Genomic DNA, 24,917 nt, shown 5'->3' with positions numbered 1-24,917 from the left:
TCTGCTACCCCCGCCTTTTGTGCTGATCACCATATCTGAGGTGATCAGCAACTTTTTGGGGGCGCCGAGGTTTTTTTTTTTATATATACCTGTCAGTTGCTGCCAGTTGCACCAAAGGTTGTGCACCTGCTGCCCCTCACTGGTAATCAGTGTCGCATCACTGATCACCTTTTTTTTTTTTTTGTGGGTGCTGTGGGGTCTTTTTTTTATTTTTTTTTTACACACACTGTGATTTTGTGGGTGTCCTGTGGCCACTGTGCGCTGATCAGTGACGTACATCACTGATCAGCTTTTTCGGCACAGGGTTGATCTATTTTTTTTTTTTTTTTGATCAAATTCCTGTTGCCTTTGAGCGCTGTTCAGTGACAGACGTTACTGACCAACATCTGTGCTCAATTTTTGGCGCAGGACCTTTTTTTTTTTTTAACCCCTTCAATTTTTTTTTTTTTAACCCCTTCAATTTTTTTTTTTTTAACCCCTTCAATTTTTTTTTTTGGTATAAAGTATTTTTTTTTCTGCACTACATACACATTACACACTACATTCCCCCCAGGTTGAAATAAAGTTTGTACCCCCCCCTACACTATACACGTGTTGAAACATTTCACTACCAGTAACACAAAAATAAAAATGGCATCCCAAATGTCCTCCCAAATGTCCTCCCAGTCATCCAGGAGAATGTATTCAGTGGAGGAGGCATATGCCATGCTTGCCTCTGACTCTGACACAGCCAGTGATGCAAGCGGGGAATTTGAAGGATTCGTCTTAAGCTCCTCTTCCTCCTCTGGTGATGAGGGACCCCCTCAAAGACGCCCCCGTAGAGCAGCTGAGACCCCCCCCCCAACAATTGATCTCGTATGGACCCCACCACCAGACAATTTTGAGCCCCAGGTTCCTGAGTTTTTGGCCATGCCAGGAATCCAATTTGATTCCACAGGTCTCAGAGAAATTGACTTTTTCAAATTATTTTTCTCTGATGATTTTATAAATTTAATGGTGGACCAAACTAATTTATATGCCCAGCAGTTTATTGCTCAAAACCCCACGTCATCATTTGCTAGGTGGACTCTGGTGTTTCATATGGGCATAGTAAAAAAGCCAGAAATTAGGCAATATTGGAGTACAAATGTTCTGTACAGTACTCCATTTTACCGTATGGCCATGACCCGGACTCGATTTGAGACAATTCTTAAATTTATACATTACACCGATAATGCACAGTGCCCACCCAGAGATGATCCCACCTTTGACCGGCTATTCAAAGTCAGGCCGGTCATTGATCATTTCAGTGCCAAATTTGAAGAGGTGTACATCCCTGAAAAATTTATTTGTATCGACGAGTCCCTTATACATTTTAAAGGAAGGGTTAAATTCCGCCAGTACCTTCCCAGTAAGAGGGCAAGGTATGGCATAAAAATGTATAAACTGTGTGAAAGCACCTCAGGGTACACCCACAGGTTTAGGGTTTATGAAGGGAAGGATTCAAGAATTGAACCGCCAGAATGCCCCCCCTCCCTCGTAGGTGTTAGTGGGAAAATTGTCTGGGATTTAGTGCACCCCTTCCTGGATAAAGGTTATCACCTCTATGTGGATAACTTTTACACTAGCATCCCCCTGTTTAAGGCCCTTGGTTCAAGAGGTACAGCAGCTTGCGGTACTGTGCGCAAGAACCAAAGAGGCCTCCCAAAAACGCACATTGCCCAAGTAATGAGAAGGGGTGAAAGCAGGGGAATATGCAACGAAAATATGTTGTTGGTCAAATATAAGGACAAGAGGGATGTCCTTATACTGACAACAATTCACGGAGACAGTACCACCTCCGTCCCTGTACGAGGTACCAGTACCCACACCTCAAAACCTAATTGTATCCTGGATTACAATAGGTACATGGGCGGAGTGGATCTTTCAGATCAGGTACTGAAGCCGTACAGTGCCCTGCGGAAAACAAAAATCTGGTACAAGAAGGTGGCCGTGTATATCATCCAGATGGCACTGTATAACGCTTACGTGCTATTCCGTTCTACCGGCCAGAGGGGGACATTTATGCACTTTCAAGAGGAAGTCATAAAGGGCCTAATATTTGGGAACCAGCAGGCAGAGGGCCCCAGTACTTCTAGTACTGGCCCCCGTATTGTACCAGGGCAGCATTTTCCTGATGAAATCCCCTCCACTGGAAAAAAGGGCAGGACACAAAAAAGGTGCAAAGTTTGCTATAAAAAGGGAATAAGAAAGCAAACTATTTTCCAGTGTGACACTTGCCCCGACAAACCCGGCCTATGTATAAAGGAGTGTTTTAAAATATACCACACATCTATGGAATATTAGGTTCATAATTTCACCGTGCTTCGGGGGTCTTGCTAATGCCACATAGCACCCACCATTCATTCCACCAGAATCTGAGCCGCAAAATCCAAAAATCACTCCTTCCCTTCTGAGTCCTGCCATGCACCCAACTGGTATTTTTTGGTCACATGTGAGGCATTGCCGTACTTGGGAGATATTGGGGCACAGATTTTGGGGTGCTTTTTCTCCTTCATTCCTTGTGAAAATGAAAAATTTTGAGCCAGAACTGCATTTTTGTGTAAAAAAATGTAATTTTTCATGTTCACTGCCCAGTTTTATCAAAATTGGTGAAACCCCTGGGGGTTTGAAATGTACACTATACCCCTAGATGAATTCCCTGAGGGGTGTAGTTTGCAAAATGGGGTCACTTGTGGGGGGGTTCCACTGTATTGGTGCTTTGGGGGTCTTGCTAATGCGACATAGCACCCACCATCATTCCACCAGAATTTGTGCTGCAAACTCCAAATATCACTCCTTCCCTTCTGAGTCCTGCCACTTTTTGGTCACACTTGAGGCATTGCCGTACTCGGGAGAAATTGGGGCACAGATTTTGGGGTGCTTTGTCTCCTTCATTCCTTCTGAAAATGAAAAATTTTGAGCCAGAACTGCATTTTTGTGTAAAAAATTTAATTTTTCATTTTCACTGCCCACTTGTATCAAAATTGGTGAAACCCCTGGGGGTTTGAAATGTACACTATACCCCTAGATGAATTCCCTGAGGGGTGTACTTCGCAAAATGGGGTGACTTGTGGGGGGGTTCCACTGTATTGGTGCAACATAGCACCCACCATTCATTCCACCAAAATCTGTGCTGCAAAATCCAAAAATCACTCCTTCCCTTCTGAGTCCTGCCATGCACCCAACTGGTATTTTTTGTTCACATGTGAGGCATTGCCGTACTCGGGAGAAATTGGGGCACAGATTTTGGGGTGCTTTTTCTCCTTCATACCTTCTGAAAATGAAAAATTTTGAGCCAGAACTGCATTTTTGTGTAAAAAAATGTAATTTTTCATGTTCACTGCCCACTTGTATCAAAATTGGTGAAACCCCTGGGGGTTTGAAATGTACACTATACCCCTAGATGAATTCCCTGAGGGGTGTAGTTTGCAAAATGGGGTCACTTGTGGGGGGGTTCCACTGTATTGGTGCTTTGGGGGTCTTGCTAATGCGACATAGCACCCACCAAAATTCCACCAGAATCTGAGCTGCAAAATCCAAAAATCACTCCTTCCCTTCTGAGTCCTGCCATGCACCCAACTGGTATTTTTTGGTCACATGTGAGGCATTGCCGTACTCGGGAGAAATTGGGGCACAGATTTTGGGGTGCTTTTTCTCCTTCATACCTTCTGAAAATGAAAAATTTTGAGCCAGAACTGCATTTTTGTGTAAAAAAATGTAATTTTTCATTTTCACTGCCCACTTGTATCAAAATTGGTGAAACCCCTGGGGGTTTGAAATGTACACTATACCCCTAGATGAATTCCCTGAGGGGTGTACTTCGCAAAATGGGGTGACTTGTGGGGGGGTTCCACTGTATTGGTGCAACATAGCACCCACCATTCATTCCACCAAAATCTGTGCTGCAAAATCCAAAAATCACTCCTTCCCTTCTGAGTCCTGCCATGCACCCAACTGGTATTTTTTGGTCACATGTGAGGCATTGCCGTACTCGGGAGAAATTGGGGCACAGATTTTGGGGTGCTTTTTCTCCTTCACACCTTCTGAAAATGAAAAAATTTGAGCCAGAACTGCATTTTTGTGTAAAAAAATGTAATTTGTCATGTTCACTGCCCACTTGTATCAAAATTGGTGAAACCCCTGGGGGTTTGAAATGTACACTATACCCCTAGATGAATTCCCTGAGGGGTGTAGTTTGCAAAATGGGGTCACTTGTGGGGGGGTTCCACTGTATTGGTGCTTTGGGGGTCTTGCTAATGCGACATAGCACCCACCAAAATTCCACCAGAATCTGAGCTGCAAAATCCAAAAATCACTCCTTCCCTTCTGAGTCCTGCCATGCACCCAACTGGTATTTTTTGGTCACATGTGAGGCATTGCCGTACTCGGGAGAAATTGGGGCACAGATTTTGGGGTGCTTTTTCTCCTTCATACCTTCTGAAAATGAAAAATTTTGAGCCAGAACTGCATTTTTGTGTAAAAAAATGTAATTTTTCATGTTCACTGCCCACTTGTATCAAAATTGGTGAAACCCCTGGGGGTTTGAAATGTACACTATACCCCTAGATGAATTCCCTGAGGGGTGTAGTTTGCAAAATGGGGTCACTTGTGGGGGGGTTCCACTGTATTGGTGCTTTGGGGGTCTTGCTAATGCGACATAGCACCCACCAAAATTCCACCAGAATCTGAGCTGCAAAATCCAAAAATCACTCCTTCCCTTCTGAGTCCTGCCATGCACCCAACTGGTATTTTTTGGTCACATGTGAGGCATTGCCGTACTCGGGAGAAATTGGGGCACAGATTTTGGGGTGCTTTTTCTCCTTCATACCTTCTGAAAATGAAAAAATTTGAGCCAGAACTGCATTTTTGTGTAAAAAAATGTAATTTTTCATTTTCACTGCCCACTTGTATCAAAATTTGGTGAAACCCCTGGGGGTTTGAAATGTACACTATACCCCTAGATGAATTCCCTGAGGGGTGTACTTTGCAAAATGGGGTGACTTGTGGGGGGGTTCCACTGTATTGGTGCAACATAGCACCCACCATTCATTCCACCAAAATCTGTGCTGCAAAATCCAAAAATCACTCCTTCCCTTCTGAGTCCTGCCATGCACCCAACTGGTATTGTTTGTTCACATGTGAGGCATTGCCGTACTCGGGAGAAATTGGGGCACAGATTTTGGGGTGCTTTTTCTCCTTCATACCTTCTGAAAATGAAAAATTTTGAGCCAGAACTGCATTTTTGTGTAAAAAAATTTTATTTTTCATTTTCACTGCCCACTTGTATCAAAATTGGTGAAACCCCTGGGGGTTTGAAATGTACACTATACCCCTAGATGAATTCCCTGAGGGGTGTAGTTTGCAAAATGGGGTCACTTGTGGGGGGGTTCCACTGTATTGGTGCTTGGGGGGTCTTGCTAATGCGACATAGCACCCACCAAAATTCCACCAGAATCTGAGCTGCAAAATCCAAAAATCACTCCTTCCCTTCTGAGTCCTGCCATGCACCCAACTGGTATTTTTTGGTCACATGTGAGGCATTGCGGTACTCGGGAGAAATTGGGGCACAGATTTTGGGGTGCTTTTTCTCCTTCATTCCTTGTGAAAATGAAAAATTTTGAGCCAGAACTGCATTTTTGTGTAAAAAATGTAATTTTTCATTTTCACTGCCCAGTTGTACCACAATTGGTGAAACCCCTGGGGGTTTGAAATGTACACTATACCCCTAGATGAATTCCCTGAGGGGTGTAGTTTGCAAAATGGGGTCACTTGTGGGGGGGTTCCTAAATTTTAGCATCTTATGGTGCCTAGAAACCTACATGGTGCCTAAAAAATAATCTCATAAAAAGGAGGCTCCAAAATCAAGTAGGTGCTCCTTCTATTATGAAGCCTGTGGTTTGGTCAACGTGCACACTAGGGCCACATATAGGATATTTTTGAAAACAAAAGAATTGGGGGAATCAATTTTTAGTCACATTTCTCTAGTAAAATGTACTGTGTTCCTTAGAAAAATGTATTAAAATTGCAAATCTGCAAAAAAAATGAAATTTTGAAATTTCACCTACACTTTGTTTTAATTCCTGTGAAACACCTAAAGGGTTAACAAACTTCCAAAATGCTGTTTTGAATACTGTGAGGGGTGCAGTTTTTGAAATGGCATCATTTATGGGGGTGTCTCACATACAAGTCCCTCAAAGTCACATCAGAACTGAACTGGTCCCTAAAAAAATCAGTGTTTGAAATTTTCTTGAAAATTTGAGAATTTGCTATTCATATTGTAAGCCTCCTAGTGTCCAAAAAAATTAAAAGGAAGTTGAAATAATGATGGCAACATAAAGTAGACATATGGTCTATGTTAGTTATTAACTATTTTGAGTGGTATGATTATTTGTCTCACAAGCAGAAAATTTAACATTTTGCAAATCGCTAAATTTTCCATTTTTTCACGACATTTTGGTATTTTTCACAAAAAAACACAGACTGTATCGACCCAAATTTACCACTAATTTGAAGTACAATGTGTCACGAAAAAACAATCTCAAAATCACTGGGATAAGTAAAAGCAAAAAAAAGTTATCCCCACTTAAGTGAGACATGTCAGATTTGAAAAAAATGGCTCTGTCAGGAACGCAAAAACTAGCTCTGTCAGGAAGGGGTTAAAGTGAATGTTATCAGTCATGCAATCAAATGATCAAGGCTGTGGACAGGCTGAGTGGGCCCTGGTAAAGCCAGGGTCGTGACCTAATGACAGAGGTTTGTCCCCTAGATTCAGAAGGGGTGTGGGGGTAGTATGTAGCTCTCCTAAGCCCACCACATCCCCTTTTGTTCAAAATATACATCCTATATCCACTATTGAACGCTTGTGCCTCTCTCCAATGCCCTAATTACCTCTGTCCAAAGAAATAACTGGTTTCAGTCACAGGTAGCACTCCTGCCTCTGCTTCCAATGTGTTTCCAGAACCTTATTGCCTTCCTCAAGGCAGTTTACCAGGAGTGAGCTGAGTGCTATTTATAGTATGGAGGATACGAACTTCCGGATCACAGGTCACAGATATAAGATACAGATATACTTCTAAAACTTATGCACCTAGATATGTAATCATACAAGATCAGTTAAAAAATTGTGCAGAATTTGTGTCCATACAATATCGAATGTATCTGCCATTTCCAGTCAGTAATTGTAGACTAGCGGTTTGCAACCTCAAAATGAGTCCCAACCATCTCTGCATGGGGTTGTGACCTCATGTCGCTGACCATCAGTCTGATGACTCCTCTGACCTCTCAGCCAGTGATCCAAGGAGTCTGACAAATCAGTTGAATTGTATGTTCTTTCACACTACTTGGATCACTGACTTAGAGGTCCGATGAGTCATCAGGCAACTCTGTCCCCACTCCAGTGCACTGCCACTCCTGGTCTGCCAAGTGGCAGCTACTGCCACTAGCAGGCGTCACTCCTGGATCCCTCATTTACATACAAATATCTACAGGGGGCATATGACTGGTAACGAGTGCACTCCCAGGTCCTGGGGCTTCTTGAACTGTAGGAAACTTGTATATAAGGGGGACAGGGGAAAAACACCCTCTGTCCCCATCTTCCATCCCTACGGTCTCCTTCCATCCCTACGGTCTCCCCATCAAATTAGAGGTCACTTCACTTGTTTGGTGTCTCTGCGATGCTACTGCCGTCTGCTGACCACACGACCATCCATTCTATGGGGCTCTGTAATAATTTTTATGGTCAAACAGTCAGTCATAAATAACCATAAATACTTTGGAAGAACTCATTAAAAATATAGTTACTATTTCAGGTCAATTAATGTAATCCATTCATCCATAAAAATAGTATGTATCTATGAAAATATCATATATATTATTTCTGGAAGGTGATTTTTGGTGACCAACCTTTTTTTTCCTATATATTATCACTAAATAAATGGTGTATAGAACCCATTTGAGTGCTATGTTAATTTGTTAAAATTGCCAAGCAACATTTTTTATTGATCATAACGACCTGCAATGTTTATCTTTTTATATAGATCTTTTTTTTGCACTTTTTTTATTGAATTCGTATAACAAATGGGTACTCTTTACCTAGCACGGCGCCCACGATTTTGATCGTGGGCATCGCAGGTAAAAAAATCGCGGGCATCGCGGCCATTGAATGCACTAAAAATCGGGTGCGACGCCATAGGGATCAATGTTAAATTTCTCAATTGACCTGATTTTACTGTTCAATGCCTCAATTGACACGATTTTTCCATAGGAAACAATGTTAAATGGCCCACAGAGGCCAAATAGGCACCCTCAAGTGTGAAATGGCCCCCACAATTGTTAACGCCACCCCACGATCAACGTCAACCCGAAGCGTGGCGAGCCCGCGAGGGTCGGCGGTACGCGTCCTATGACCTTTTCATACCCCCACTATCCACGTCGGCGTGGAGTTGAGAATAGAATAGTGTGGCGAGCGCACGCGGATACCTTCACAGGTAAACGCGTCCCTTTGCGGGCTTCACAGGTATCCTCGTCCGCTCGCCACGCTTCGGGCTCGGTGGCTCGCTGCGCTCGCCACACTATTCTATTCTCAACTCCACGCCGACGTGGATAGTGGGGGTATGAAAAGGTCGTAGGACGCGTACCGCCGCCCCTCGCGGGCTCGCCACGCTTCGGGTTCACGTTGATCGTGGGGTGGCGTTAACAATTGTGGGGGCCATTTCACACTTCAGGGTGGCTATTTGGCCTCTGTGGGCCATTTAACATTGATTCCTATGGAAAAATCGTGTCAATTGAGGCATTGAACAGAAAAATCGGGTCAATTGAGAAATTTAACATTGGTCCCTATGGGAAATCGCGGGCGTCGCGTCGGTCGCGTCGCACCTGATTTTTTTTTAGTGCATTCAATGCCCGCGATGGGCGCCGTGCTAGGTAAAGAGTACCACAAATGTAAAGGTTTAGCACATGGGTCTTCAACCTGTGGCCCTCCAGATGTTGTGAAACTACATGTTCCAACATGCATTGCCACATTTTTTGCTATAAGAGCATGCCAAAAAAAACCAGGGCATGCTGGGACATGTAGTTCCACAACATCTGGAGGGCCACAGGTTGAAGACATGTGGTTTAGCAGATATTTTGCATATCTCTCAAAGATGTTGGCACTCAGAGGGTTAAAAGATTGGAGTTAGGGGGGCGGGGAGTGTTACACTGATAGTAAGGGTTTAAATAAAAATGAAACATTCCAGCTTTGGGTTTTTGCATAGCAGCCGCAGTTTCATGTCCTAAAACCACTAGCTGCTGTGTCGTGAGAAAGTGAATTCAAGTGGACTGTATTACTGCTTCACATAATGATTGTCTGTGCCATGCTGTGAGCCAGTGGTTATTGCCCTGCTATCAAATGAATCTCTTGCGGGGTTGTAATGATACGATTACGTTAAAGGGTCTCCACTCCAAATAGCATCTACTTGAAGAGCTTTTCTTATTTGATAAAACTATGTTCATCATGTCTAAAAATTGACTTTGTCCTAAAGGCATTGCTCTGTAAAGATGAGCAAGTGTTCGATCATTTATCTTAATAATTTGGCCAGTAAAGACACTTGGGGGGAAATTTACTAAGATGTGTACTCTACTTCACATGTGATGTTGCTATGGGCAACCAATCAGAATCTACTACTTATTTGTTTAGCACCCTCTAGGTTCTAGAAGATAGTAGACAGGATCTGATTGGTTGCCCATAGCAACATCACAAGTGAAATAGAATACACATCTGAGTAAATTTCCCCCTTGGTGTTTTTGAGTAACAAGTATGGCAGCTGTCGCTCTCATTTTAAAGTCATTTGTCAGAAATGGTAGCGACAAAATGCCTCGCTCTGTGCATTCACTGCTTACTAATGAATTGATTCTGCATTCTGATGAACAATAAGAATGTGTAGATTATTGAAATTTACTTTTTTCATTGTTTTTAGAATGGAAAACTATCTGCTGAGGTTGAGCCATTTGTTCCTCAGAAGAAGGGGGCTGAAGCCATTACATGTACAATACCAATGTCTATTTCTGGTGAAGGAGGAAATGCAGGTAGTCTGGAACCTACTCCTATTCCAAGTTACCTCATAACCTGCTACCCATTTGTACAGGAAAACCAGTCTAATAGGTAATTTGCATTCTTTTCTTCAATCTGTAAACTATATTCAAATACTTACCTTCTGTTATGACTTTGATTGTGCAAACATTCTATAAATAGGAGCTGCTGCTTGTTTTTCTTACAGTACTTCAGGTGACCTATACCTGTATCTCATGATTCACAATAACGGAATTTCATTTCCTGCTCTGTGTAAATAAGCTAATGCTGTTCAAAAAATTATTGCATTTGCTTAGTCATGCTAACATTACATAAGTGGGTTTTCAGAGCCTAGTTTGTATAACCAGAATAGGGTTTACTGCCAAATCTGAAATGTTATCAAAATAATCATACATCTACATACAAAAAATGAGTGACTTTGACTAACCAGATCTAGGGGTCTATTTACTTACCTGGGAGAGAGAGAAAAGTGAGAGCAATAAAAAGTCTATGTACTAAACCTTGTAAGGAGATAAAGTACCAGCCAATCTGCTCCGAACTGTAACTGTTACAGGCTGTGTTTGAAAATAGGCCCCGTGGTCTGTCATAGTGACATCTGAGTCTGCCTGAGAGAACATGCATTGGAATAAAATGTGTTTACATTTAAGTTCTATCAACATCCTGGCCGTGAGATTTTCTCACATCAAGTCTTTTATAACTGTAAAAAATGATTCATCCAGAGGAATGGAGGTGGTGGTGGTGGTGGGGGGGGGGGGGGGGGTTGGGGTATTTAATCCTGGCAGATATAACTAAAGCCCCCCCTCCCCCCTTTGGCAGCTATACTGATAGAGTGGATGCTTTGGTTTTATGGTTCGGTTTCCATAAATTTCCATTATTTAGATACTGTGTCAGTCCAGTAATCCATTGTCTTCAGCCCTAATATATTGCTTAATCAGATTATTTAGAATTAGGGGGCTTTCATATAACTATGTTGTTGTGTTTTTTTTTTTTTTTTTTTTACCCATTTGCCACTTTCCTTCTCTCTTGTAAATGCTGTGAACATTTATTTAGCTTTTTTTTTTATTTTTATAAAGTTGTCTGACTTTCTATTGACTTGTTTTGATCAAAAGTTAAAATATCAATGATAAAATGCTAATAATGTTCCTTTAACTTTTTTTTATTGTTTTGTAGACAATTTCCACTATACATTAATGATGTAAGATGGCAACAGTCTAGCTCGAACCCTCCTGGGCCATATCTTGCTTATCCCATTGTTCCTACACAACCACCTGTGTCCACAGAGTACATGTACTACCAGCTAATGCCAGCACCTTGTGCTCAAGTCATGGGATTTTACCATCCTTTTCCCACTACCTACACCACTCCCCTTCAAACAACAAGCCCTGTTAATGCAATCTCTGTTGATTGTAATGACCGCACAAACCAGCAAGCTCAAATCAATGTGTTATCCAGTCAGCGGAGCAGAACTTCCACCAGGCCACCTATTATCCACAAGGTACGTATATACAGTCTTTCTTGCACAAATATCTAATTGACCTTTCTTGATGATAAAACAAATTGAAACTTCGAACAGTAGTGCCATATGCTTGCAATGCAAAGTGAGTTTTGTTTAGTACAGATTGTTGCAGTCGCCATCTCTGCGGAACAGTTGATTTAATCAGAGGTCACCAGTAACACTGAATGAGAAGAAATTAACAGGAATCCACATTATTTATTGTTATTATGAGGCATATAAGTAAAAAAAAAAAAACAGCTAAAAATGCACCAACTTGAAACCACCCAGAACAGCCCCGTTCCACATAACAAATGTAGGAATACATTAGTCACAAGGCTGCTAACCCAGTTGAAATCTGTAAAAGACATGTGAATAGACCACTATTGTTAAATGGAAGGCTGTACTTGAAGTGTATACAATAAGGGCATTATATAGTCAGCATCTCCTCATACACATTCTAAGAATATAGGATTGAAAATGTTCTTTAGGCAATATTTAAAAGCGACAAGTATTTTTGTGAATTCCTAACTTTTCTGTTCTTTAGGTGAAATAGCCCTGGAATACTTTAGTGTTCTTTTTAAACATGGAATCACTGATTTCAATGACAATGTTTGGTGAACTGTGTGTGCACATGTACAAAATGAGCCCTGCTCCTTGTTCTGAGTTGTTGCCTATTGTTGACAGGATGCGCAATGCCATTTTTTATTTTGGAGAGGTGGTAAGATGTCAAAGATTACCGCCTCCTCTGTGTCAGCCATGCACACACTCTGAATGCTCCCTGATGTTCTGAATCCAAAAAGGTGCTTGTATCACTTCCTTTTAATGGGGCCTTTTCTAAAAAATGTATAGCTTCTGCCCTCTGCAGCCCCAAAGCTGTAGGTTTCCTCCTTTTGTTCCCAATGTGGGATGGATTTTGTTTTTTTCTGAGGTCTGGGGGGAGTACCACCTCCAACTCCTCATTATATCTGGGAGTTATGCATTGGCCTTTAAAGAGTGTCCGCTAAAATAGTTCTTCACAGTTGACATTCCATCAAATTAGACTCCTTTATGGGAGTTGATCTGGTCTCTGCTTTGATTTGGCCTTTCCAGTGATTGCTCCAGTTTCCATCCTCCCAACAAAGAGGAACTGGCTTTTATACAAACCTATTCTCAACCTGAAATCCTTCAATGTTTTCTTCAAGGTTACATATTTCATAAATCAGATCTATTATTCAGGCCTTGGGACCAGGGGATTTCATGGTGTACTAGATATCATAAATGCCTATTTATATGTTTCCATTTGGGAGGACCACCCACAACTTTTATATACGCTTTGATCATTACCAGTTTTATGCTTCATCTTCTGGCCTGTCAACAGCCCCACTGGTGTTAATAAATGTAAAGTCCGTTATGGCACCACCCTCAGACTTTGGGATACGCATATCTTCCCATTTATTGATGATATTTTACTGGTAGATCAGTCACTTCTTCAGGAACACATCCTCCAGATGGCTCCTTCAATCTCATGGGTGGAGCAAGTTCAGCCATACCCTCAACCAGTAGATGATCCATTTGGGACTATGTTAGATATAGAGTCACAGTGTGTCTTTCTAGCCAGAAACAATGTCCTTGCAGACTGATCCTCTGGGTGTCAATCCAACCTTGCATGCGAGTACTAGGGAATTGGTATCCACATTCAATATGGTGGAGTGAGGTCAGTTTTACGCCAGACCTCTTCAATTAGCAATTCTCTCTAGGAGGAAACAATCCCCCTTTCGTCTTCCCTCTCAGACGATGGTCCTATGTCATGCATTCAACTTTCTCTGCTATAATGGATTCAGTCATACCATCCTCTGGATTCTGTTCACCTTTGGTGGCTCACATGAAAGACCACTTTCTTGCTTGCGATTTAGTCTGCATGGGGGTAAAGGTCTGATTTCCTAAATCCCTCTTCCTCATCTTTCAACTGTATTGGGCGGTCCTTTTTACCAGACTTGGTTCCCTTCTGATTGTTGTGATCAGGTTTAATATGTATGAATCCTGAAACTTCCAATCTTACTTCTTTGCAAGCTCCATTGATGTGGTGGGGTTTCTGCATCTACATATACAGAATGAAGACTATTCACAAGTTTGGTTCTCTGTTTATTTTGTATGACTCAAACAGGCATGGATTGTTCCACTGTTAAACAGACACTTGCACACTGGATCCTTTTGGCGATTCTAACAGAATCATGTTTTGACTGAAAGACCGGTTTTAACTTTCATGCCCAGCCCACTCTGTTGGTGAAGGCTTCCTGGTGGCTTCATGTGGTGCTTCTGAGGAGCAATTCTGCCACGTGCCTCTGCATCATTAAACTAGAGATACTGACTAGGAACAGCCTTATGGAAAGAACTCCATTGCCTATGTTGCCAGTGCATTGTATTGCAGTAATACTATTGCTTTCTTCTTATTCAATGACCAGATAGATTTATAAGATCATATTCAAGCACAGACGATCACTGTCAGTGTGTGTGTGTGTGTGTGTGTGTGTGTGTGTGTGTGTGTGGGGTCAGCCCCTTTTGTCAAACATGTTCGCTAAATATGAAAATGACCCTGTCACTCATTATATCCAGCTGAACATTAACTGACCTTATGTGCAGAGTACATTAGTGGCAGAAATCTAGGTCTAGATGATGCAATAAACTGCAGCTGCAGTGGTGGAAATTGTAGGTTGTTGGCCTAGGTGCAAAAATATAATTTGGGCCCCCCTCCTCTGCTCTAGCCCAAGTTCACAATATGCCACACAGCATTGGTTGGCAGAAGTGAGCCTCAGGGTCCCCTGTGCAATGCATCTGCTGCACTAGTGGTAGTTCAGCCTTTATTCAGTTGCCATACTGACTGAAGTAATAGTAGAGTTTAAAATGGACAATAACTGCAGAAAAACCATATGAAACTACATGTGATCACTTGCCAATGTGAAATAATGCCTAGATATGAAAGAAAATGGCTAAAACCATTATTCATTCAGGTGTTTTTTTTTTTTTTAAATCAAAGCAACCACAACAATTAATGGCACAAATAAAATGCAAGAGACCTCCAATGAAAAGTGTGGCTGTGCAAAAGGAAACTTGTTCATCTCTAAGAGACACTCGCTCCAATATTGTTCTCTTGGTGGATGCTTGTCAGCAAACAGGTAACTAATTCTCTCAGTGAAAAACAGGTGACTGTTGAAATCTAAATATTAATTATGGTACTTGTGTGTTATCAGGGCGCCCGTTAAGTAGTTAACATAGTGTCCTATTCAGCGTAGTAGGATCGCATCGCATGGGATTTGCATGCCCCTGCCCACGGATCGCATAGCACACAAATTGCATACAATACAATGCGATTTAGCACACCCCCACTATCCATGTCACCCCAAAGCGTGGCGAGCACAGCAGTTCGCGTCCTCCTGACCTGTTCGTACCCCCACTATCCACATCGGCGTGGAGTTGAATTTATCAAGTGTGGCGAGCGCGGCGGAAAACCAGCCCTGTGAGGGGATGCGGATTACTTGACGTTTATTTGCTTTGGGCTTGGTTTCCATGGCCCCTCACAGGGCTTGCTGCGCTCGTCACACTTTAGAAAATCAACTCCACGCCGATGTGGATAGTGGGGGTATGAACAGGTCGGTAGGATGTGTTGCGATGCGATCCTACTACACCAACTACGTTGCGCAGATGGGCAGCTGTGATAATACACAAGTACCTTAATTATTTTTTATTATTACTTTAGATTTTCCAACGGAAATAGCCAACAAATCTCTCTCTGAAAGTATGGGTGCAACACCCTGGAAAACAAAAGCAAGACGCAGACGGTCCTCACACCCTACTGCAGAATCATCCAGTGAGCAGGGTGCAAGTGAAGCGGATATTGACAGCGACAGTGGGTACTGCAGTCCGAAACACTGCCAGGCAGCTGCAATGTGTTCAAGGCACACAGACTGTACTGCTTCTGCTGTCAGCGTATGTTCCATTTCACTTCTCTCCAATAACATGGTTTTTCTATATTAATCAGTAGGCACTCAAATTCCAGTGTTGGTTTAGTATTTATTTATATTCTTTTCTTTTCTTAGGCACCTGAGCTATACACTAAATTAGGTGTTCGTACAAAAATCTAATATTTTCAAAAACTGGATACACGCTATAAGCTTCTCTGTACAATTTTTCTAGTTGGATCAAAAATCTGGTAATGTATGGGAGCAATTGACAATGAACGATTTGCTCCCAAATGATGGAAAAACAGACAGAAATGGTTACCTAGACAAAAATGGTCATCCGTTTGCGTTACCTGATTTATCCAAACAACCGTTTTCGTCTGTTTTTGAGATTATTGTAGCAAATGGTCAATTGCCATTTGCGCCCAAACATTACCAGGTTGGGCAGATAATAATGTGTATCGAGTGTTACAATCAAGATATTTTATAAGATAAGTAATATGATGTTGTGTTCTGAAATACATTTGCATATAATGGCTTGGTGATATGTTATGCCTGTCAGTTTTTTAGAAGTTGGTGATGATGTTTATATTTCTAATTCCAGATTGCAGAACCAGAAGTATGTACAGGTAAAATGACCCTTTTTCTTGTATAAAACCATATATATATTAGTTTCTCTCTCTGTTCCCTCTCCCAATCCCCCCCCACCCCCACACCAAAATGGTACTTTTCGGGTCACGCACAGCACTTTGATCTGGTTTAAGCATTTTAAATGGCCAAACCTGGTCTGTCTGGGTGCAACCAGCACAATGACAAGAAATTAAAAAAATAACGGTACTTATGAGTTATCTGGGCGCCCGATTTTTTGATTGTATGCCTTAAGTTAAGGCATACAATCAGATGCGATGCGATGCGATATCGCATCGCATCGCATGCGACCATCGGATGCGATGACCCGATTTTTCCATAGGAATCAATGTTAAAATGGACTGAGTCCATTTTAACATGGAATTCAATGGGAAAAGGGGTCCTTTTCATACCCCTACTATCCAAGTGGGCATGGAGTTGGATATAAACCTGTGGCGAGCGTAGCGAGCCACCGAGCCCGAAGCGTGGCGAGCGGACGGTATTCTGTGTCCCCTCGCGGGGCTCGCTACGCTCGCCACGCTTCGGGCTCGGTGGCTCGCTACGCTCGCCACAGGTTTATATCCAACTCCATGCCCACTTGGATAGTAGGGGTATGAAAAGGACCCCTTTTCCCATTGAATTCCATGTTAAAATGGACTCAGTCCATTTTAACATTGATTCCTATGGAAAATTCGGGGCATCGCATCGCATCGCATCGCATCCGATGGTCGCATGCGATGCGATGCGATGTGCCCGATCCGACCCGATTTAGAAATCGGGCGCCCAGTTAACTCACAAGTACCAAAATAACTGTTATAAACAATTTAATCGCCCCCATAAACTACAGTGAATAATAGTTGTCTCTTTCTCTCTCGCTGAAGCTGGGGGAAATTGGACAATTGTGGCTTCCCAAGCTACCCAGAAAAGACCTTGGAATGAGAAAAGTCCAGCTTTTTCTAGGGGAGGCAGACAGGCTGAACTACGCAATAATCAGGTAACCTTGTAGTAGTTATTGCATCTCACCAATTACATGTTCATCTAGACCAGGCATGTCCAACGTTGGCCCTCCAGATGTTTTGAAACTACACATCCCATCATGCTTTGCAATAGTTTTAGCATTCTCTAATAGCAAAACTGTGGCAAAGCATGCTGGGATGTGTAGTTTCACAACATCTGGAGGGCCAACGTTGGACATGCCTGATCTAGACTATATATTTTATATAGAATCAAATTTGTGATTTTACCTTCTTATGGAGCAATTTTGGAATAAGTGGGGTGAAGGAGGTAAATAAGTGTGTAAGAGCAGATGAGAAAATGAGTGTGGTTTCAGTGTAAATGTTTGTAACCTGCTAAATACTGTGATAAATTACAGGAACCTTATCAGGTGCCAAATAGTAGTAAAACATCAATGCTCAAAAGTATGATCTCAAAATCATTCAGTCAGAGGTTGGTACCACAATCCTAAATCATAGCCTTAGTATTGCATGAACTGCAGTTTGGTTCCATTATCCCCATGCTGGAGTTAGTAAGAAGATTACTGTAAATGAGTATACACAAGCTACATTTGTTATTTTTCTTATTTTTTTTTTATCTTATGCTTTAAAAAGAAAAAAAAATGTATTCCGAAATTCCTAATTCATAGTTGTCTTTTGACCATAGCTTGGATATCGTATGAGAGGTCAGAGCACATCATCTGAAAGAAGACAGAGGAAGCAGGACAATAAAACAGGGACAACAGCACAATTGAACAGAACGGATCAGAGTCCTGAACAACTCTTCTTTGAGGTTGTTTTATGGTTGTACTTATTTATTGTATTACAGTAGGCCTCAAAAATGCACAATAAAATTGATTTAATGGAGTATTAGAAGGGAAGGTATTGTCTTTCAAGAATCCACTGCTTAGGATGCCTGAATATCCAGTCCCCCTAATGAGGGAGGTTTCATTCAGCACAATTGGAGAGGACTGGATGAATCCACTGTAGAACAAAATAACAATTCTAAAAGGAAATTGTCAACAAAGGTCTTAAGCAGGGTACACACTATACCATTTGTACCCTCCATGATATATCCTATAGGTTAAGTCAACATCCGCAAATGCGTACACATTTGTCAATGCCAGCAGCAATGGAGCTTCGCTGGCGGTCATGTTGTATTCCGCATGGCCCTTGCTAGTGATGTCTTCTGTCGGCCCTGTAGGAGTATGCCACTGATGACGTGTCTATACACTAGAATAGACCATAAGGTGCTCCACTCTGCACGATTAAACCACATATCATTTGTACCCAGTATTAGTCCTTATTTTTGCCACTTAGAAGATTTAACATTACATGTCTTAGGTTTATCACATGTGAGTAGTTGTCTGTGGATTTTACTCCAAGAGCTATTCAATTAGAGCCCTATTTCTCGCCCGATAAACGACTGTGTTAACAGGCCTGAGCCCTTATAATCTGGAATACGTTTCCGGATCTATGGGCTAACACAGTTGCCACACCAGAAAACAGGCTTTTTTTTAGCTGCCATTTCTGTGCTAGTTGATTAGCCCCACTGAACCAATTAGATGCAGTTAATTACTGTGGCTAATTGAATATACACCATAGTCTGCATATTGTCACACATTACATGACTATTTAATAAAAGGAAGTACTTCTATAGTACTTTATTACATACAGTACTTTATTAAATGACTTAATTTTATTACTTTATAATAAAGCTTACATCTTTCCAACTAACGAACAGTTCCTCCTCCTGGTCCGCTGACTGCACCTCTCAATTTCCATAATTCTATCTTATAACATAAATATATCTCATTTGGCTTGAATAAGGCTTTTTAAAATCTAAAACCCTTGTCAGACCATTAGATGGTCAACAAGCTTAAGGTTCTCCCGTTTACAACCATTTAATATTAAATCCCTATATATGATTGCTGAATCTACTGGATCAATGCAGTTAGGTGTGATGCTGATATTTTTCTTCTCGGATGATGAGCAGAGTACGCAAAACTCAAGTTGTGAATTTTAATGTGGGACTGACTATTAAATGTGAGATGTATGCATTGCTAAGGCTCCATCGGCAAATCGTGGACATCACCCTTGTTAAATAGACTCCTAGGTTTGCATTCTTGTCTGGTGTTTCAATAAATAAGAGTCCATTTACTAAGATGGGAGTTCTTTTAAAAATGGAATAGTGCCTATAGCAGCCAATCAGATTGTCATTTTTATTTATTTATTTAGCATCTTCTAGAAGATAATAGATATCATTTGATTGGTTGCTGTGGGCAACATCCCATCTTCAATATCTTTAGTAAATTGACCCATTAGTTTCTAGAGAGATTCTTCTTGTAAGTGATTCCCAGTATTGCTTCTCCTTGCTGAGTTAGTAAGCATCCTGTAGTCTGCAAGGTACACTATGGTGGGTAATTAATCATTGATCTTTGTTTCGCATGCGAAAAAATGGCAATGATTTGCCGATCAGTACTCAATCACTGGTGTTTTCGTCCATGCTGTTTCACTATTTTACGTTTTTTTCCCAATTGGCATGGGGGAAAATTGGCCCAAAAATGACCATGAATTTGCCAAAATATGTGTATTTGCGTCAAATTCACAGATCCACGTGTTTTTCTGTGATGCTAGATTTTTGCCTAGCATGACATCAGAGGTGGTTGTTAATCCGTTCTACATTCATGCAGAGAAATAGTTTTAGAACTAGTGCATACCTATGTTACACGCACATACTATACATTTATGTGCAGGACCCTTTACAAGATAACGTTATAAGGTCAGATCTGACATGTACCCTTATGTTTCAGTCAGCTCCCTATTCTTTCCCATTGACTGGTACTTGATCATCTACTTTGTCATTGTTTAGGATGAAGATGAATTTCCAGAATTAAACAGCAGCAGCGGGAGTTCTAGAAATGAAAACCCCCAGCCAAAGATAGCAACTAAAGTGGTAAGTGGCTGTTGCCATAATTTTCTTAACTCCTAATAACCTCTTTTAGGTTGTGAAAAAGAAAGTGTAGCATACAGTATGCACTGGAAAATCCAAAGTCCTTTTAATAACTGTGTTCACATTCTCTTTTCAGTTGGATGACTTACCTGACAACTCCCCCATTAACATTGTTCAGACCCCAATCCCCATCACCACTTCTGTACCAAAGCGTGCTAAAAGTCAGAAGAAGAAGGCTCTTGCTGCTGCATTGGCCACTGCCCAGGAGTACTCTGAGATAAGCATGGAGCAGAAGAAACTCCAGGTTTGTCATACATGTTTCATAAAAATGTTGCCGTGTCACTGTAGGACAGGGCTTGACAAATTTATAAAAAATCTAGGAGCCAGGATGAAAATGTAGGAGCCAGAAAAAAATAGTGACAGTGTGCGCCAAAAAGTGACACCATTATGCCTATTACACGTCACACATACCCACATGCCACAATGCCCATTACACATTATGCCACACACTGAAAAACCTTTTGCGTACTATACCACACACAATAATGCCCATTACATATACCCCACACACCTTAATGCCCATTACATGGTAAACCAAACACCGTAGTGCCCATTACATATATTACCCCATGGCATATTATGTCACAGTGCTGCTCACCTACATGATCATTGCTATGGGTTTGTGGCTTGATGCCAGGCAGGGGCATATTGAGAAAAAAATGACGGGGGGGGGGGGTGGGAGCCTCTGTTCTCTGGTGCCTCCCTCTGCATAAGCAGCAGGTCCCCATGGTGGGTTATAATGTTCAATACAACAGCCAGCATTGTGGCAGCCCGGTAAAACACGGGAGCTGGCAGCAGCGTCTCTGTAAGCAGCCAGCATTGTGGCAGCCCGGTAAAACAGGGAGCAGCCCGGTAAAACACGGGAGCTGGCAGCAGCGTCTCTGTAAGCAGCCAGCATTGTGGCAGCCCGGTAAAACAGGGAGCTGGCAGCAGCGTCTCTGTAAGCAGCGGGTCCCTGTGGCTTGCTATCCTATCAACACTTGCAGCAGCCTTGGGTGCCCGTTTCAGACACGTAAAAAGATGGTGCCGCAGTGGGTTAAATTCAATATAACAGCCAGCACGGCGGCAGAGCGGTGCAGAACCCTCCCGGCTGCCGCTGCATCAGAGCAGGTCCGCGGCGCGCCTATTACACGAGCTAATCGGGAGCCGTGCTTGGGCTTTGAAATAGGCGCGCTGTGCTGACCTGCTCTGATACAGCGGCAGCCGGGAGAGTTCTGCTCCGGGCTGCCGCCGTGCTGGCTGTTATATTGAACATAACCCACTGCGGCACCATCTTTTTACGTGTCTAAAACGGGCACCCAAGGCTGCTGCAAGTGTTGATAGGATAACCAGCCACTGCTTACAGAGACGCTGCTGCCAGCTCCCTGCCTTTCCCTGTCCATCTCCCGGCAGCCGGGAGAGTTGTGAACTGCGCTGCCCGCTGCTATTAAGCCACCACTCTTCCCGGGGGTTCGGCTTCCTGGCAAATCTGGTCGCCAGTCAGCAGAATCTGGTCGCCATGGCGACCTGGCCCCCGGGTTTTGTCGAGCCCTGCTGTAGGATATAAAGTCGCCATGATGCTATCACTCTAACGACACAACTTCCCATTACTGAATACAGCTGACATTCATTTAATAAGTCGCCCCCCCAAATGCTGCTTTTACTTATCAGATCTTCACAGATTCAGAGTCCTGCTCCTCTGAGTCTGGCTGCACCCTGTCTGTTTTATCTGTGCCCTCATTTCCAGCCCTGTGGATATCTGCTTGTAGATAAGGGATTCAGGAGTGTACCCTTTTGGTGGTGGCAGCTGCTGCTGGGCAGGACAGGAGAGGCAGTGCACTGGAGTGAGGACAGAGCTGCCTGATGGCTCCTTGAATTGCTAAGCCAGTGATCCTAGGAGTCACAAGTAACATAGTTAGACTGATTTTTCATACTCCTTGGATCACTGGCTGAGAGATCATCAGACTGATGGTCAGCAACATTGAGTCTTGTGACCCCATGTTGTGATGGTCAGGGCTTGAGAACTACTGCTCTCATTTAATAACTGTATTCTTGTATTTGTACCACAGGAAGCCTTATCCAAAGCATCTGGAAAGAAGAGCAAGACTCCTGTACAGTTAGACCTCGGTGATATGCTGGCCGAACTAGAGAGACAGCAACAGGCTATGAAGGCTCGTCAGATCACTAATACCAGACCTTTGTCCTATACTGGTATGTCCTTTTTCCTGTATACTGTCTTTCTATGTGGTTTGTCTTCTATTTCTGTGTCTGGAATAAAAACCTCTATTCATAAATGAAAAGTCAACACCTGTTTTATTTACTTCTGATTTTATCTTTTCAAAACAAAGACTAAGGGCCATATTCAATGTGGCCAGTGAGGGGGCTGGCTAGTTCATTTAGCCACGAGCCTCGCTGTCTTGGTGGCCGCACACGCCATTTCCACCTCGCTATAAGAACCCAGCGAGGTGGAGACGTCGTGTGCGGGGGGGGTTGTGAGCTGAATACTGATCCGCAAGCTGTGACCGTGAGCAATCAGCACTGCTCGCTGTCAAAGCTCACAAATGAGCATTGAATACAGCTGTAAAGGGGCATACTCATGTTGAGATTTGTGCTAAGCGTTTTTGCTTAGCTGTTTAGGGTGGGCGACTGCCCAGTATCTGGATCGCCCATACACATGCAGTGATGAGTGCTTAGCGATTTTGCTTGAGCAAAAAGAAAAGGCAGAGTAGTCATTCAGGATGACGTAGAACGCTATCGCTCATTCTGTACACACACAGCGATTTGCAGTAATTTGAGTATATTTTGACTGCATGTACTGACTTAACTTGTGAGTGATAGCGACATGAAGGACAGCACGTTGACATCGCTCGGGGCCCTACACACGGAGCGATCATGCTTACTTTCTAAGCAATCTAGTTAGATTGCTTAGAAAAGAGCACAAAATCTCTCCGTGTGTATGCCCCTTTTATATTATGCTACTCAGCTCCCTTAAGTATACTGTATGTGTATGCACACACACTTGATGATTTTTTATTTTTTGGGGGGAAGATCTACTTACCAGAACAGAGAGATAAATAATTCCAATTCGTTACATTGTAATTTTAGATACTACCATAATAATTTCTCAATTGAAAACCTGCAGCCTCTAGAAATGCTAGGATATGCCATTAAACCGCGATGCAGTCACTTTACCGGCGGTCAAAATCCCGACACCGGAACCCGGACTGCCGAAATCCCGGCACTTTGTCCCTCTGGGGGTGTCCACGACACCCATAGAGGGAGAATAAATTAGTGTGCTGAACGTTGCCTTTGCCTCATTCCTTGTAATAGGACTACAGAAGTTGATTGTGAATTGATTGGCTAAATATCAGTTTAGTTCATAAATGATTTGACTTTGATATTTTGTCATCTTGTTTAATAATGCTGCGATCTAATGACTGTAAGTAAATGTTTTTGTTTAGTTGGTAGTGCGGTCCCATTTCACACCAAAGAACACACAAACAGAAACGTATTCACAAAGGCACAGACGCTGGTGGGTTCTCCAAACCCTTTGGACTCCACTGCTCCACGGGTCAAAAGGGGAAAAGAAAAAGAAGTTCCAAAACTCAAACGTCCAACTGCACTTAAAAAGGTAAGTTAATATGTACACAGTAATTTTCATGGCTACTTAAAAATAAGAGTGCAGCAATTGCCTTTAAATAAGAAGGTCTTTTTAGTTGCAGTTAATCAACTTCTGTACAGATGAGGGCATATGTGGCATTATGTAAGCCATACATCTGCATCCCAATTCCACATTATGCTTAGCTGGTCTGGCAGACATAGATGATTGTTGCTCTGAACAGATAACTGGGTTGGGTTAAAAGATTGTTAGCAAGTCACAGTAAAGTAAATGTGGTGTCTATGTGGTAGTATGGCCAAATGGTCTAAGTGCTCAATTTAGGACCAAGTCTCTTCTGAGCCATGGGTTCAGATCACACTGCTGCCATTAGTGCCACACTTTCTAGGCTCACCCCAAGACCATACAGACTTCCTGGTTCCCTGTAATTAGCCACCAGACCTGTATTCTCTGCTTCTGCGTAACTTTGTTACCTTTTTGCAGATCATATTCATTCTATGATGGGTGCAGCCAGTTGGGATTCATCTTTCGGTTAATGCTTTCTCACTAAGGCTTCTGTCCTTTTTATTTGGGTCTAAGAATCTAGTGATGCATGCCGCTGGTGCCCAGTACAGACCTCAAATATATTAACCAGAAAATGATGTGATTATCTCTCTTTTTGCAGATTATTTTAAAAGAGAGGGAAGAAAAGAAAGGACGTATAACAGTGGACCAAAGTGTTCTGAGTTCAGACGAACAAAAAGATATCCCTTTAAGTTTTGCTGATGATCAGTCTGAGGAGGTGGCTTCACAAGAAGGTAACATGAGCAAAAGATCAAAAGTAGAGTGGCGTCTCATGTTAGAATACCAAGTTATAAGCCTCTGTAGTTCTGGGTACTACGAGTTTCATGTAAAGAATATGACAGGTTGACAGGTTAAATAATAAAAATAAATATATATAGAGATATATCTCTCTTAAGGTCCATACACACTGGGCGACTATGCCCAGCGTGGACAGCGATGATATAGCGTTCATTGCTGGGGGGGGGGGGGGGGAGGGGAAGCCGTTCAGTGCATACACACTGAGCGGCTTTCCCCCTGCCCGGCACCGGCGGAAGGGAGAGGACGGCTTTGCATAGCGCAGCGCTATGCAAAGCCATCCTCAAAGCCGCTCATCTGGTGGTATTACCA

General features: G+C 42.4%; 1 protein-coding gene across 2 annotated transcripts in view; it reads left to right on the top strand.

The window, feature by feature from the left end:
- The window catches only part of SECISBP2L (SECIS binding protein 2 like), a 61,557-nt gene that overhangs the window by 23,280 nt on the left and 13,360 nt on the right, over positions 1-24,917 (top strand). Inside the window, exons 2-13 of one of the 2 annotated variants that reach the window (XM_083183942.1) lie at positions 9,978-10,162; positions 11,261-11,585; positions 14,599-14,737; positions 15,319-15,548; positions 16,125-16,149; positions 17,029-17,141; positions 17,807-17,932; positions 20,012-20,095; positions 20,229-20,396; positions 22,201-22,342; positions 23,593-23,762; positions 24,412-24,544. In XM_083183942.1, coding sequence (XP_083040068.1) covers positions 9,978-10,162; positions 11,261-11,585; positions 14,599-14,737; positions 15,319-15,548; positions 16,125-16,149; positions 17,029-17,141; positions 17,807-17,932; positions 20,012-20,095; positions 20,229-20,396; positions 22,201-22,342; positions 23,593-23,762; positions 24,412-24,544 — 1,840 coding nt within the window. The remainder of the gene's footprint in view (positions 1-9,977; positions 10,163-11,260; positions 11,586-14,598; positions 14,738-15,318; positions 15,549-16,124; positions 16,150-17,028; positions 17,142-17,806; positions 17,933-20,011; positions 20,096-20,228; positions 20,397-22,200; positions 22,343-23,592; positions 23,763-24,411; positions 24,545-24,917) is intronic. The other variant, XM_083183943.1, reaches the window with a different exon arrangement.

This window comes from Crinia signifera, chromosome 4 (assembly GCF_055691185.1).
Source record: "Crinia signifera chromosome 4, ASM5569118v1, whole genome shotgun sequence".
NCBI classification, from domain to species: domain Eukaryota; kingdom Metazoa; phylum Chordata; class Amphibia; order Anura; family Myobatrachidae; genus Crinia; species Crinia signifera.
The sequence above is the reverse complement of the archived record's forward strand: the minus strand, read 5'-3'. Positions and strand labels throughout refer to the sequence as shown.